General features: G+C 39.5%; 1 protein-coding gene across 1 annotated transcript; it reads right to left on the bottom strand.

The window, feature by feature from the left end:
- Nucleotides 1–14,181: 14,181 nt before the first annotated feature.
- RPL15 (ribosomal protein L15) lies at nt 14,182–16,791 on the bottom strand. The gene is made up of 4 exons (XM_063114502.1): nt 16,705–16,791; nt 15,969–16,150; nt 15,408–15,544; nt 14,182–14,538 (listed from the first exon to the last, which is right to left on the bottom strand). Exons 2-4 carry the CDS (start codon nt 16,138–16,140, stop codon nt 14,233–14,235), a joined length of 615 nt encoding a protein of 204 aa, XP_062970572.1. The 5' UTR covers nt 16,141–16,150; nt 16,705–16,791; the 3' UTR covers nt 14,182–14,232.
- Between the last annotated feature and the right edge of the window lie 139 nt (nt 16,792–16,930).

Below are 16,930 nucleotides of genomic sequence, written 5' to 3'. Positions count from 1 at the left end.
CTTGGGCCAAGCCCGTGGCGCACTTGGGAGAGTGCGGCGCTGGGAGCGCAGCGACGCTCCCACCGCGGGTTCGGATCCTATATAGGAATGGCTGGTGCACTCACTAGCTGAGTGCCGGTCACAAAAAAGACAAAAAAAAAAAAAAAGAAATCTCCCCATCTTAAAGTAAGCTGATTAGTAACCTTAATTTCGTCTGCAACCGTAATTCCGCTTTGTTTTGTAACCTAACATATTCACAGGTTTCAGGTATCAGGACGTGGACATTATGGGAGGAAGGGATATTATTCTGCTTACCACAAATACATGTGGAGTGATCCTATGACTGTTGATATTACTGACTCCCAGTGTAGAGAAAACACCCATTTTGTTATTTTTTTTCCTTTGGTGGCTGGCGGGTATCAGGATCCGAACCCATGACCTTGGTGTTATAAGGCTGCTCTCTAACCAACCGAGTAACTAGCCAGCCCTAACACCCGTTTTGGAGAAAGAGGAAGTAGCAAAATAAAACACACTGCTAGTTCCTGCATGATCCTATGAGCGGCACCAGCAATCTTCTCTGCCAGTTTTCTGTCTAAAAGCTTAATTAGGTTATTTTGTGGCAAGTAATACTATACAGAGGGCCAGCCCATGGCTCACTTGGGAGAGTGTGGTGCTGTCAACACCAAGTTAAGGGTTAAAATCCCCTTACCGGTCATCTTTTTTTTTTTTTTTTTAAAGTAATACTATACTTTTTTAAAAAGTATAGTCTTTATGTGGGATTGTTTTGTTAAGGAACTACACCTGAGGTCATGAAATAGCAGGTTAAGGCAGGGCCCTCTGGATATCATTTAGTATAGCAATTTATGCAAATTACTGAGATTTCATTGTATAATTTGTTGTTTCCTTTTATTGAACCTTTTTTTCTTTTTTTTTTAGTTTAAATATATTATTTATTGGTTTACAAATAAACAATTAATTAAATGATTTTTAAAAATTGAAAGGCAACTGTGACAATACTTAATATTTGAAGAATAATTTTTCTTAAAAAATCCATTTAATTTGTATTTATCATTCATGAAATGGTTCATATTTTTGTGCTGTTAACTATGCTCCATGTTTGTACCAAGCAGAAGGTTTTAGCTTTTAGTACAAAGTGATTTTTTCCTAAGTATTTTTGTGTCCAAAAGTTTATTTGCCTTACTCAGGATAAACTGGAGATCTTGCAGTGCCTGGATTTATCACAGGACAATTACTCAGGAAGCCTTGATCATCATTACTTGCATTTGCAGGAGCAAAAACTGGGCACAGTGGCTCCACACCAGAAACTTCGGTGAGTGTAAAGATATGGAATCCATTGCTAATGTTATAAAAGGAAATGACTCCAATATCCACATCCAGGAAAATTCCTACTCTGCATAACCAGGGGCTCGCACCGAGGGGGGTTAAAGGCTTAGTGCTGGCTGAGAGGTTCTTTTCATTTCTCAAACCCACAGTCCAGAAGCCAAGTTCTGAAGACAGTAGAGCTTACCCTTGTGGACTGACAGATTCTTTGCACACATCCAGATCGCATTCTTTGCTTGTCCCCACTTCCACTTCCCAGTAACGGTGGCCAGAGGTGAACTGAGGGGAGCCCAGGACACAGATTACGTGTTTGAATCTCTCAGCACACTCTCTGTGAATTCTGTTGGAAATTTCCACAACGAACACACCTCAGGTCATCAGAAATGATGAGTTGACTGTTGGCTGTGTCAACATCCAAGGTCACATCCACTTTGAACTTTAGCATCCGTGGGTTCAGCTATAGACTTGCTGTCAGCTGAGGCTCCGGTTCCTTTATTTTGTAAACCATCTTCTCCAGCTGGCAATTGGGCAAGGTGTCATTCTGCTGAGTGCCCACAGCAAGGGGCACAATAAAATTTCACCATCGGGTTCCTGTGCAATGGGACCGATGCACCAGAGGCAGCAGCACATCCACAAATTATGTTCACGGGTTTTTCAAGATAAGACAGGCAGACGAGACATCTACTTGCTGCTTTAAATTGTTCAGCCATGGCCACTGTCTCTCCTCTACTAGATTCTCCTCTGGCCTCCAGCTACTGCTGAAGGTGGCTCAGTTCATGAAACCCACCCCTCTTCCCCACCTTCTTTCCTTCCTCTCTCCTGCCCTCTCCCTTCTTCCTTTCCCTTTCCTAGCAGTAGACAAAACAGCCAAGACACCCGACTGCATTAATCTTAAATCCTCTGGGTGTTGGGGATAGCTAGATAAATGATAAATAAAACACAGAGAATGTCCGGTGATGATGCTATGGAGACAAATAAAGTAGGGAATGCGACAGGGAAATGCTGAGGATGAGGTATTTGAAATTTCAAATAAAGGGTCTGGAAAGGTCTCACTGAGAAGATGATGTCTGAGCAAAGACCTGAAGGAGAGGGAGTGAGCCATGTCTATATATGGGAGAAGAGAGTTTCAGGCGGAAGAGCCACTGCAAAGAGCCTAAAGCTGGAGCAAACTTAATCAGATCTGAGGAAGAGTGACGCCTCCAGCACGGCTACAGAGGTGGAAGCAAGGAGAAACGAAGTAAGAAATGACATCAGGGAAGTAACTGTGCCCAGATCCCTCAAAGAGTGACTCTCAAAAACAGTGACAGGCCGGCCCGTGGCTCACTCGGTAGAGTGCGGTGCTGATGACACCAAGGCCACGGGTTCGGATCCTATATAGGGATAGCCGGTTTGCTCACTGGCTGAGCGTGGTGCTGACAACACCAAGCCAGGGGTTGAGATCCCCTTACCGGTCATCTTTTTAAAAAAAAAAAAAACAAAACAGTGACTACTCTGTCTCAGGGACATTTTGCAAATTGGTGAGGGTGTTTTTGATTGTCACAATGATGAAAAGGGGTGCTACTGGCATTTTATGCCGGAAATTCTCCAAATGGGTGGAACAGTCCTACTAAATGCAGAATTGTCCCACATTCAACACAACTTTCAAGTGTCTTGCCAGACATTCACAGAGGGGTAAAAAATCTATTTATTATCTGAGCCTAGAACTTAACTTCATCACCCATATAAACACAAAGTACATGTTGCACAGTTTTGATATATGCTGTATTTTCTAGGAGTATAACTACCTTGTGATTGAAGGGAAAGTGGTTTGTTTTGTTTAGAACTTTACCAAGAGATTTTAAGCCATTTTAGAAACCAGGTCACTGATGCAAACACTATTTATAGTATTTGAATCATTGATAGCAACCACAGCTGTATCAGGCTGTATTCACAGTGATTCTGCCCACAGCTACAAACACCATCTTATGACTTCATTATATCCTCCAATTTAATTGTATCCAGAAATTAACATATTGAAACACATATTATTTTATTATAGATTACTTTTATTTTTTCTTTATATCATCACTTAGGTATTATATTGAAATTATATTTGTAGATCAGTTACCTAAAAATTTCATTTCACATTAGTAAAAACAACATTATAAATCCTTATTATTAAAAAGGATGTTGGGTCCTTCCAATCCAAAAGTAGAGTTGAAAATTGCTAGTGTAGGAGTCTTATAGGCTTTTTATTATTTTGTTAATTTCTTTTTTCTTATTTTATCTTTTACACTGAGGTTGAAAGTAACTGGAAGGTTTTGAGCCAAAGAGTGCCATCATCTCAGAAAGAGAAATACCACACATCCTCACTCATAAGTGGGAGCTGAAGAAAAAAGAAAGAAAGACACTGATAGAATTTGGATGTGTTGTCCCCGTTGGCGGGTTAGGGAGAAACCGGTAAAGGGCCACAAAAAATGTTTACATGTGTAAGTATAAAATTTAAAAAAAATATTAGTGAAAGAAAAAAACAAAATAAAGGCAACATTTCAGCAAAGTAAAAAACAAACGTGGTATTGTGATATGTAGGTGGATAATGCTAATTAAAACAAAAGAAAATATGATATTAGAACAGGTTAAAAAATGTGATTATGTGTAAGATCCTTGGCAGTGTCATCTAATGACTGCCTAGATTAATGTAATATTTAATCTATACATCAGCAATTTTATTTAGCCTAAAAAAAAAGTGCCATGATCTGACTAGTTACAGAAACATCACTCTTGCTGCTTTGAGTATAATAAATTGCAGGAAATCTGACCCAAAATATAGAGGGTTTTTTGCTGCTTGGCAAACACCTATAACTTCACATTTTTATCCCTTTAGCCCACTGTATTAGTCCATTTCTGTTGCTTATAATAAAGTTTCTGAAACTGGGTAATGTATAAAGAAATGGAATTTATTTCTTATAGTTTGGGAGGCTGGGAAGTCCAAAGTCCAGGGAACACATCTGGTGAGGGCCTTTTCTTGGTGGTAACTCTACAGCGAAGCAGGGTATTACATGGCAAAAGGCAGAAGTAGAGAGAAAGAGAAAGACACTCATATGCTGTCCTTTTAAAGCCATCATAACCACACTCATGACCACTATTAAACCATCAATGGATTAATCCATTTACCAGGACATGGTCCTCACAATCTAATCACCTCTTCAAATACCATGATAGGATTTCCCACCCTCTTAACACTGTCACGGCGGCGGGGGGGTTACGTTTCTAATACATCGACTCTGGGGGACACAATTCAATCCACGACCCCCACCAAGGCTGTCAGGGTGTTGCTCAGTCTCTCAGATGCTCAGGTGCCCCTTTTAGAATCAGCGAATACCCTCCAGGGTGAAGCAGCTCTGAATGCTGTACCCTCTCTTGAATCCCCACATTTTTCCAGATCTGGGTTCTGTAATTCTTCACTGCTTATTGCTCTCCAATGCCTTTAAGTAGATACATAAAGTATATTATAAATACATATAATTTGATCTGCCTTTCTAGTTGTCCTCAGAGGGAGAGTTTGTCCACATTATCTATTCCACCAATTACCAATTCCAACTAAAAGTCCTATAATTTTTTCTAATTAAAAAAAAAAAGAAAGAGACTGAGAGAAAATAAACCAAAATGACAATGTAGTTCTCTCTCTGAGTGGTGGAATTCAGGTAATTTTTTCTATGTTTTCCAAATTTCCTGAAATTAAGGAAAAAAGAGCTCTTGTGTGTTAGTATTATGGTTAAGAAGTTTGAGTCCTACACCTTGTAAGCATATTTAAATATAGAATAATTTTTACAGGTTATTTATTTTTCTCAAGCAAAAATTTGGAATACAGGTAATACGAAACATAGTTTTTTAGAGTTAATTTTCATTTTCATTTTAAATATTCTCTTAAATAATGTTGTAAAAACTTGAGGGCTGGCCGGTTAGCTCAGTTGGTTAGAGAACAGCCTTATTACACAAGTCATGGTTCTGATCCCTGTACCTGCCAGACTCGCCCCCGAAAAAGAAAAACAAAATTGAAAGCAACTTACTATTCTTTGGAATACTCTCCATACATGATTAGCCAATAAGTCAAACATATGTTTACTGCTTATTCACAATTAAAGCTGATTTAGAGCTCACTGATTAGCTCAGTTGGTTAGAATGCAGTGTTATAATACCAAGGTGATGGCTTCAGATCCCCTTATAGGCCAGCTTCCCCCTCCCCTGCCCCCCCCAAAAAAACTGATTTAGGGCAAGCTTGTCAAGAGCACTTATTTATTTTAAGATATGTGAGAAAAAATTTTGGAACATCCTTGGTCTGGAAATTGCAATATTTAGTTGATTATTAGAAAATCGTTGCAGTCTCTTCTTATCCTCTGAGACCCCCAGTGGAGGCCTGAAACCTGGAATAGTACAGAAGTCATTTGCTAGTGATCTGAACACCTTTCTGTTCATGTCTTCCACCAACAAATTTAAAGTTTTTTCCATCTTAGCTAAGCATTTATCATGCACTGTGGCCATAACTTTGTAGCTTGAGGTGCAACAGCAAAACTAGCAAGAATTTCTTTTTCCTTCTTCACAATATCACAGATAAATCTTTACTGTAGATCTTAACAACCTCAGCATACTTTTTTTTTTTTCTCTTTGCAGCTTCTCTTTGGCATATTCTGAATTACCATTGTACTAGTTGTGCGCTTTGGGGCCATTATCAAGTAAAATAGTGTTCCCTGACTGGAAGCACTGCGATACTGTGACAATTGATCTGAAAATAAGAAGACTACTAAGTAACTAGCGGACGGGCAGTGTGTACAGTGTGGAGATGCTGGATAAAGGGAGGGATAAAGGGAGATGATTCATGTCCTGGGCTGGATGGAACAGGATGGAATGAGAGTTCATCATGCTACTCAGAATGGCACACAATTTAAAACTTATGAATTGTTTATTTCTGGAATTTTCCATTTCATATTTTTGGACCACCGTTGAATGTGGGTAACTGGAACCACAGAAAGCAAAACCGGGAATGAGGGGCGGGGGGACTACTGTATGGCATTATCTCAAATTACAACTTTTCTAGGAAAAATATTAGTATAAACATTTTTTCTAGATCATGTTCAGTATGCAACAAAATTTATTTTTCTGTGTAAGTCAAATATAGCACACATTGGAATTAAATACATCTTACATATTTAGAAACTTAATGTTATCAGTTCACTAGTGAATTATTAGGGACTGGGGGTTAATGAGCATTAATGGTGTTCTGATGAGAGCATTTTATATCAGTGATACATAAACTGACCGTCTAGACCTATGGTCTGCAAAAAAATGGAGCTATTCCTGGTCCAGTTGGAAGATCAAATTATTGATTAAGTGGTTACTTGGAGAATCCTAGAATTAGAGGGAAGGAAATTGGATCAAGAATTTTTTTTTTCTTTTTTGTGGCTGGGAATACTGGGATCCAAACACTTGACCTTGATATTATCAGTACCATGCTTTCCCAAGTGAGCTAACTGGCCAGCCCTCTTAGAAGAAATTTTTTTTCAAGCTATTACCACCTAACAGACCTCTTTGTTTCACTAGAGAAATATTTTTCTCTAAAAAGTCTGACCCAGACATCCAGGTTCTCAGAATATTTTTTTTCCCCAGGTAGGACTGGTAAAATACTGACAAACACTTGGTTCATTATTTTACCCATTTTACAAATGAGGGAATTTAGACTTAGAGACTTGAAGCCACTTGCCCAAGATGATTCCTGCACTCAGGCAATCTGACTTCAGAATCCTTGCCTTTAACTACTGCTTAGCTAATGCACAGCATTATCTCCCATGTTTCAGACAGGAAACACGCATGAGAGAGTAAGAAGCTTGCCTGAGGCAGCAGAGTGAGTCCCAGAATATTTCTTATCTTGTAAAACCAGATTATCTAGTTAGATGTATGTCTAATTCTTTCTTTCTGGTTACTCTCTAGATTCTACTAGGATTTGACCATTTCTCTTCAGATGATTTCTCCTGGTCTCAGCTATGCTACAGAGTATTAAGGAAAGGTGATAATGGTGGCAGTGGTGACCACTAATAGCCCTAGAAGGTCAGGGAAGTCTTGACTAGTCCAGCCGCCCAATCCTACTTCGAGACCGTCCCACCTCAATAGACCTTGAGGTGAAAGTTTTACTTTATTAAAAAAGGCAATAGCTCTTCTAACACCTGGTGACATTCATGAAGTGTAATTAGAGGAAAAATATCACTTTGGAACAATAGTAATGCTGTTGATCAGAGTATTTAAAAAACTTCAGAAATATTTTTTAAATCACATAAAAGCAATCAATGATATTGTGACATACTAATTCCTTCCATTACATTGTAGGATGGGTTACATTAGGAAAACTTTTCAATTGGCAGCTAACATCTTCGATGGTGGTTTCTATCTCTGAGGTTGCTCTTCTTGGTCTTTCCCTAGGTTTTGTTATTGGTCTTACTTTCTGGGGGGCCTCCAATTCTCTTCTCACTGACGACTATAAGAAGAGGGAAGACCAAAAGTAGAGTGAAGACTTAGAGGAGAAAATCTATCTAAGCAGTCATTATACCAAACTATATAATACAAAAACTAAGAATTAACAAAGTAGAGAACTACTAAATTGGGAGGGTGTTGAGCTTGAAAATGTTTTCATTCCAATCACAATATTAATGCTGGATGTGTTTACAGCAATGGATTGCAACAGTTGCTACACACAGGATCCAACTGGAGGCCAGTGGACAGAATTCTTTAATGTGGATAATCATTTAAAAAATTTTCCTTTCTAAGTGAAACTTCCTAGCTTAGTTAATAATCAATCTCTGGAACCCAAATAGTATATTTACATCCTCATGGAAAGAAGCTTAGTGATTAAATGACTGATAATTACATTATCCATCAATTATTATTTCTAAGCTAACGAGGACTGGGAAATAATGAAACTCTCTCTAAAAATGAACCTCTCTCTAAATAACAATGAGAATGGGATGCAAATGAGTTCAGATGTTCATAGTATACCAATTAAATTAAATGATCAACATTGGAGGAGTGAGTTGCCCTTTGCCAGGATTTGAGAGTGAGCTGCAAAATGTGTATTCCAGCTACTTCATTAAGTTTGAAAGCTTTGACTATTAAGTTTAAAGGCACAGGTCAACTAAAACACCTTTAGAGCAGATTTCTTTAAGGAAATTTGAGCAGTGTTTACTACTAAGAACCTCAATTTTCAGTTTATTTTTCCTATATAAAAATAAGTTGAAAACTATATGTATAGTGATGGTGTTCACTGCAGCATCAATAAGAATAGTTAGAAATCTATGAACAAGCTAAATGTCTAGCCTACCTTCTTAAGGCTGAACTGGGAGAGTGATGATTGGGCTGTGGAGAGAGGGTTGCTGGGTGAAAACTGCCACTTTGGGTCATTCTCTAAGGGGCAGCTGCTGGCCAAAGGGTTGCTTGTGGCTACATGTCACCTCACTACTGGTGTGTCGGGCCAGCTTGACTCTGCCAGGACAAACCCAAAGGATTGTTTCTTCTCTGAATCATGAATATTTATAAAACTGTTTTCAAGGATCCAAGAGTTTGGCAAAAGATGTAGGCCAAATTGAAGCCAATGAAAAACTAAAGTTCTTTTTAGACCAAAACTTTCATTCTTTGAAACGGTATTGTAGCAGTTCCTCCTTTTATAGTTTACACTGTTGGGATAAAATTCTTGTCAAAAACTTCTAAAAACCCAGTATCAACTTGACAAAGGAAATAGTAATTATACACCGAAAATAAATAACCTGTAGCAATAAATACTATTCTGATACGAAATCTACACATCAAACATTTCTTATGGTAAAACCAGATTTCAGATGCCTCATCTTTATTTACTTGGAAATGCCACAGCAAAGGAGAAAAGAATTTCAAGGGTTTAAATCAGCAGTGTACAATAAAACTTTCTGTGGTGGTTGACACGTTTTCTGTGCTGTCCAATAATGGTAGCCAATGTGGCAACTGAGTACTTGAAATGTAGCTAGTGTGACTGAAGAACTGACTTTTCAATCCTACTTAATTTAAGTCTAAATAGTCACAGTTGGCTAGTGGCTATTGCATTGAACAGCACAAATCTAAAGTATTTTTTAGTGAAAATTTATGTGGTTTACAGGAAAGAAGTCATGTAACAAAACAAAGTTCCGGATGAATTGGTTGCAGAGTTGTGTGCAGATAACCGTATTTTGCCAAATAAGTCAACTCAATAAGGGGTTGCATTGTCTGTAGAGAATTTAAAAAAAAAAACAAAAACTTACTAAAAGTATACAAGGGTACTTCAAAAAGTTAGTGGAAAAAGAGAATTGAAAGAATGAATCTTTCCATGAACTTTTTGAAGTACCCTCGTATTTGTTCTTATTATCATCATATCATATGTTGGCAATTCTAAGCATTATTGGTGATAAAATACTCATCTCTACCATGGTGGACTGCATTGGTTCCTGCTCCCTCCCCAAGTGTGTTCAAACACAAAAACAAAATCAAATGGATTAGAGTATGTGGTAACCATTAGAGCAGTTCATAAACAGTCGGTTCTGTCACTTCTTCCGGGCATTTGGTAAGATTTCACTTCTCCACCCTTTGAACTCAGGTATAGTCATGGGACATGCTTTGGATAACCTCTCTGCAGAAGCTCTAAAAGTCAGGGTGTGCTGCACAATGCTTTCTTTGCCCTCTGTCATGGGCACCTGGCAATGCTGCACAGTGGCTACTCCAACAGCCTGGTTTCTGGAGTGAGGAACATGACCAACTCTCAATGAACATATAGTATAAACAAGAAATAAGCCTTTATTATTTTAAGCCACTGAATTTTGTGAGTTGTTACTGTAGTCTAGTCTAGTCTGCCTGAGTCATACAATATAGCTACTAATTTGATCTAGGAATTTCAAAATTCAGAGATGGAATCAGAGCTTAGAATTGTACGGACAAAATGAACAGTTGAAATTTGAAGAATTTACATGAAGTCATCTTTAAGAAGCTTATGAGCAGAAAAATGATGAAGCATAGCAGAAATGAGCTAGCAGTTACCCTCCAATTCATTAATGCAGCATGGTACTTAAGGGAGGGGGATTCTCTCAAAGAAAAATGGACAAAGAGTAATAATGAAAGGTCACTGTGATGTAAACATAAATGACATTATTATTATTATTATTATTATTATTGCAGCTTGCCAGCATGATCAAAGACTCTTAAGTGTATTAATGGCACTCAACTTTACTTACTGAATTAGTCAGGATCAAGCTAGGTTATGCTGCCATAAGAACAAAACACAACTAACAAAGTTGAACATGATAAAATCTTATTTCTCACTCATGCAGTGTAATGGGCATTGAACAGCTTTCTTCCATTTTGTAGCTATGCCATATGGATCACTGGCCTCCAAAGTTGTAGGGCCAGGAAAACATAGTTCAGTTGGGTGTCCAGGGGAAAAAAAGCTATGGTATGCACATAGCTTTGCCTCTGCCACTCAGAAGTGCAAAATAAAAATGGGTAACAGTGTCATTTTCCCTTAATAGACTGGTAGAGATCCACAAATTTGATAACTTGTTTTGACAAGGGTCGGGGTAAACAAGTCCTCTCATACACTGCTGATGGGAGTATAAATTGGTGCAACCTCTATGGTAGACAATTTGGCAATATCTATCAAATTAAAATACACAGGGCTGGCCGGTAAGCTCGCTGGGTTACAGCATGGTACTAATAACACCAAAGTCAAGGGTTCAGAACCCTGTATGGGCAAATCACCAAAGAAAACAAAAACAAAGAAAAAATTAAAATACATATAATTTTTAACTCTGCCATTCTACTTCTAGGAATTTATTCTACAGATAAACTAAGATGTATGCTATTTTTCTTTGTGTGATAGCAATAGATTGGAAACAATCTTAAATATCCATTGGTAGGAACCACATCAAACAAATTATGGTACATACATATGATGGAATACTGTGTAGCCGTAAAAAAGAATGAAGAAACTCTTCTGAACTGATAGAGAATAAGCTCTGAAATATATAAAGTGAAAAAAAAAATCAACAGTGTATATAATATCCTACCATTTGGGTAAAAAAGAAATACATATATATATTGTTTGTACATTCATAAAAGTATCTCCTTTGAAAATCCAAGAAACCAATCCCATTGATTGCCTCCAGAGAAGGGAATGAGGAGGCAGGGAGACTTTCTACTGGAGATCCTATTGTTATCTTTTGAGTATTTAACATATTATTTATTTTTATTTTGTTTTTTTAAAGATGACCGGTAAGGGGATCTCAACCCTTGGCTTGGTGTTGTCAGTACCACGCTCAGCCAGTGAGCGCCGGCCATCCCTATATGGGATCCGAACCCGTGGCCTTGGTGTTATCAGCACCACGCTCTCCCGAGTGAGCCACAAGCCGCCCGAGTATTTAACATGTTAATGTATTATCTGATCAAAATCTTGAATGGCCATAACTTTTTTTTTTGGTGGCTGGCTGGTATGGGGATCTGAACCCTTGACCCTGGTGTTATCAACACTGCACTCTAACCAACTGAGTTAACCAGCCAGCCCTCTAATCACAATTTTAAAATTAAGCTTATAGGGTTTGAATTCAGACTGCCACTGTGTGACCTTGAGCAAGTTGCTTTATCTTTGTGTCTGTTTCCTCACTGGCAAAAAAGGATTAATATTAGTACCTATACCTTGAGAGGTTGTTGAGAAACCAATTGCTGTATTTCTAAAGAGATTTAAATAATCGATTTTGCTGTTTGAATTACATGCTGATATAGAAATATTAAAACAAATGGGAACAGCTTGTGGGGTGGTTAGGGAATATCTAAATAAAGTGACATTTAATACCTGGGGAAAATTTTCTCATCATGAGGACATTAATGAGACTGGTGTGGCTGAGGAACAGCAAAGAGGCTGGGATGAGAACGAGTGAGGACAACAGTAAGGACATAAGGTCACATGATAAAATTGAGAAGATCACAGAAGCTATTATAAAGACTTTGGTTTCCAGCACAGGAGTGCCATGATCAATTTAACAGGATCCCTCTTGCTGCTGTGTGGAGATAAAACTGTACGGGAGCAAGGACAGGAGCAAGCCTTTCTTGCAGATAAGTAATGCAGAACTTTGGCCTGGACCTTCTCCTTCCCAAATTAGCATCAATAGTTCCAGATAAAAAGGTGGAAAAAAGTTTTCCTAATTCATGCAATGACTAAAGAACCGAGAGAACTCTAAAGACAAAGTACTACACATTTATTTTCCCTTGAATTCTGACTACTTCTACCATCACATTTTGATACCTTTCTGCAGGTTTGCTTTAAACTTAAAGCACATTAGCACTAAAAGATGACAAAAGATACAAAAGGTCGACTTGTTTTAGTTTAACAGACATTTATTCCTTCAGTTGAACAACACAAATTTTTTTTTTTTTTTCAGTAGAAAGGAATTTAGGTCTCAAGGTTTTATGAACCCGCTACAAATATTTTCTGGATATCAACTAACAAGAGCCTTTTGAAACCCTCAGAGAAAATAGGAGAAAAACTGGTTCAGGGAAACCAAAAAATTTGAAAGAACTGGGGCAATTCCTCTTCTGTATTTTCTTCACACTCAAACTCACCCTGGGAAACAGTAGCCTTGTCTACCTGAAGACATGATGAAAACATAACTGCAACAAAATGCGGTGGTATGCCTAAAGTTAAGGTGGGCACACAATTGACGGCCAAATTGTGGAATAGTAAGGATTTTGATGGTTTGATCAGGGATGTGAAAAATAACCAGACAACACATAAAGGTTAGACTGGAAACCATGAACTTGTGTTGACACCAACTATGACTTCTTAGTAGCCTTATGGGAGTGGATAAAGTGGGCTGGCCCAAGATGATTTGTAAGAATGACTGGACTGAGCAATGTTTACCCAACCACAGTTTCTCCCCTAATGTGGTTAGAGGATTCATAAAGGTCACAAATTAGTATTACAGATAAGTATTCAAGAATCTTGTTTAAAGCTGACTTTTAACCTCACACACTTGAAAGTTACTTATTAACGGCTACTGGCACTGATTACTAGCTTACAAACCTTAAGGTAAATAATTCCTACTTATCTAATGCTTAATTTCCATTAGCTTCAACATATATCAGTGTAAATACCACTACTGACTACTATGCATTTAATTCGGGATTCTAGATTCCATGGAGTCATGATATTGAACTAGGAGCTTTTACTTTTTGTGTGAACTTAAATGGTACTGTGGAGACTGAGACTTGTTTAGGTTAATCCAGATGTTTCATTTATGAGAAGCCTCTTGCAACAGGTTTATTCAATCCTGAAAATGGTAGCATTTTAGAAACTTTTCCTTTCAGTTGCACAAAAGAACACTGGGTTAAATCTAAAACTGTGGGGTCCACTTTCCTACCTACGACCACAACATAAGGCTAGGATATCTTCACCCTACAAATTTCCAAGCTAAATCCAACTTTAAAAGTTTGTACTTGCCAAACTCCTAAACACCATCTACTTGAAAAGTAAACCAGAAGAACACTACATCACTCCAATAAAGCTGAAGGTTTTATCACATGCACCGAACAAATCTACAGGGCTAGTTTCAGCACTCCTCTTTAAAGAATTTATTTTACACCTATTATACCACATAGCATATTTTAAACACTGACATATAACTCCCCAATAAGATAAAGCAAAGACAAAAGTTTCTTATTAGAAACAAGATACACCATCACTTATAGTCTTCAAACATTATTGCACTTTAACTTTCATAATTTGACAAAGCATTCATTAAACAATCTGCAGACTAGTTTTGACAAATAACACCTTTTAAGCAGACATGACTGTCCTAAATTGTTTATTAGGTATGAATTTTACAAGCATTACTTATGTTAGCGGTAACGGTGCAGCTGGAGAGTATTGCGCCTTCTCCAAGCTGCACGGCGAGAACCACCAATAGTGTGGTGGAACTTGTGGCCCTTTCCAAGGCCACGACTTTTGCGGCCTGCAGAGGTCAGCCCACGCATCTCCCTGTGCTTGTGGACTGGTTTGGTGATCCACTGGGTGTCAGGATTTCTTCTGATAGCTTTATGGAATGGATCAATGAGGATAACCTCAAAGAATTTGTATGTGGAATCTTCACCAACCCAGTAAGAATTCAGGACTCTGAGAGCCCCACAGTGGCGTCCAGCTCGCTCCTAAAATAGGAAAAAAGGCCCAAGGTCAGCCTTCCACATTGCCTTAGTAACAAATTAGAAATAATTCTTACTCTTAACTCTAGTTCACCACCAAACAAGAGACTGAGGCTATTTGCTTAATGACTCAAGCACTTACTAAGTATCTCCCTCCATAGGCTGACACCATAAGTAAGATGAAATAGATTTGCTAAAATAACCCACACAAACATACTTAGATTGACTAAACACACCATTCGTGCATTTTACTCCCCTCCTCCAGGCATGAATATGTTATGTTACTATCTGGATAACAAAATTTAGGATTTTGGGACCCTGTCTTATTCCAATACAATCAAGGTCAGCAAACTTCTCTATAACATTAAAAAAAATATTTGGTATATATATATTAGGCTTTGCAAGCCACATTTGGTCTCCTCTGCATATTTTTCTTTGCCTCATTAAAAAAAAAAAAAAAGCTCATGGAAGGAGACATGCCCTAGTTTGTTAGCCCCTACAAGAGAGCATAGCTTAATTTTCTAACCCAGCAGAGAACTTGCAACTGATTATTAGCAACAAATAAACGCAGCTTCCTCTGTACACTTGAGAAAATGGGCTCTAAGACAAAGTTTACTGCCCTTCAATTGCTTAGGTTCCACAAGTTCACACTAATCCTAAAACACGCTTTCGGTATAAATATAAGCACAGAGTAATAACAAAGAATGACAAAGTCTTTGACAGCAACTACTCTTACCAAGATTAGTAAAGTAAAAACCACACACCCCATTTTATGCACAAGAAGTCTTGCCTAGGTGCAATCACAAAAGTTGCTCAAATGCTTCTCTCCCAACATCCCCAAGAGGTGGTCAACACAACTACTCAAAACTATTTACCTCTGCAACAGACTGAAGGCTTCGAGCAAACTTGAGCTGGTTAACACCGTGATGGACAGGTTTGCCATAGGTTGCACCCTTAGGAACTGGGCGTTTGCGGCCACCCCTGCGCACACGAATCCTGTATATGACATAACCTATAAACACAAAAAAATTACAGTGGTTTTATGGAAAGCCCTAAGACAGATTCAATGACTTGTCACTAATGCTCCACTATCAAGTATTTCAGACAGTAAGTTAAATACCATCTGATGGCAATAAAATAATACCTTATGAAGACTCAAAAAAAAAGTGTTTTTCAAAGAACTTTACATTAATCATACAAGAAAACAGATTGATTAATTTGCTTTAGTCGAGACGTACAGATTTGTAATACTTGCCACTTTAGACAACAGCGAATACAGTAATTTACCAATTAAATTGCATGCTTTGCTAGCACTACTGGGCTAAAACCTTATGCGAAAAAGACACTGGGACGACAGTGTCTTCCTAATGGCCGATCTCTAGCTTTTCTCGAGAAAGATAATTTCATCCAAGCATCCAGGCAAGGAGACCACGCACCTTGCTTGGCCTTGTATCCCAGTCTGCGCGCTTTATCCGGCCGGGTGGGGCGGGGAGCCCTGTGCAGCGCCGAGAGCTGGCGGTACTGCCAGCAGCGGACCCTCAGGAGAAAGCGCATTACGTCGGACTGCTTCTTCCTCCACAGCTCCTGGATGTACTTGTATGCACCCATCTTGGCTTACCTTTCAGATAAAACTAGGCATTAGGAAAATATCATCCGCTTAAAGTATAATAAGACCCCGACCGTCCATCTTAGTTCCCCACCACCCACGAGGAAACCGATGGGAATGAAAATGGCTCTGCACCAACTGCAAGGGACAGCTGACTCCACCCCACCTCTGCGCCCACGGAAATCCGCGTTCGGTCACCTCTGCAACCCTAGCGCAGAGCCGCGCACGGCACGTTTTTATACCAAGAGCGAAACTAAACGGTCACCGAAGGGGTAGGTGACTGAGGCAGATGGCGTCCCCAAGGGCGCAGCCTGCAAGATATCACCGATACCACAGGGGTAGGTGCCGCCGCCGCCGAGGGTTACCTCTCGGAGAAAAAGCATTTACCCCCCACCCCCACACACACAGCCGGCCTCGCTTCAGGCCGCCCCAGGCCAGCTTCCCAACCCTCCACCCCACGCGTCCTTCAGGCTCCGGGCCCAGCTCGAATGAGCGCCGTCATCACGTCTGCCCCCAACCCGCCCCGTCGGCCGTCTCTCCACGCCCCCGCTGCCCCGCATCCTGACCGAACTCTCGCCGCACAGGAGGCAGGAGGAGCTCCGAGGACGCAGGGTCCCCGAGCCTGGATGGCTGAGGAGGAGGGCGATCACCGACGGATGGAGGGGCGAAGATACCCGACACAGCTTACCTGATGGCTGCCGCCAGACGGAAAGGAAGGCGCCTCCCTCCCACAATCCCTTTGGGCTCCTCCCCCACTTCAACCAGCCTCCTTCCGGTGAAAGCTGCGGCCGC

This window comes from Cynocephalus volans, chromosome 11 (assembly GCF_027409185.1).
Source record: "Cynocephalus volans isolate mCynVol1 chromosome 11, mCynVol1.pri, whole genome shotgun sequence".
Lineage (NCBI taxonomy): Eukaryota > Metazoa > Chordata > Mammalia > Dermoptera > Cynocephalidae > Cynocephalus > Cynocephalus volans.
The sequence above is the reverse complement of the archived record's forward strand: the minus strand, read 5'-3'. Positions and strand labels throughout refer to the sequence as shown.

Coding starts and splice junctions, on each gene's coding strand:
- RPL15 (XM_063114502.1), bottom strand. CDS start 16,140: ATGGGTGCATACAAGTACATCCAGGAGCTGTGGAGGAAGAAGCAGTCC. Junction 15,545..15,968: donor GGGATACAAGGCCAAGCAAG/GTGCGTGGTCTC, acceptor TTGTGTTTATAG/GTTATGTCATATACAGGATT. Junction 14,539..15,407: donor GCCTTCAGTCTGTTGCAGAG/GTAAATAGTTTT, acceptor TTCCTATTTTAG/GAGCGAGCTGGACGCCACTG.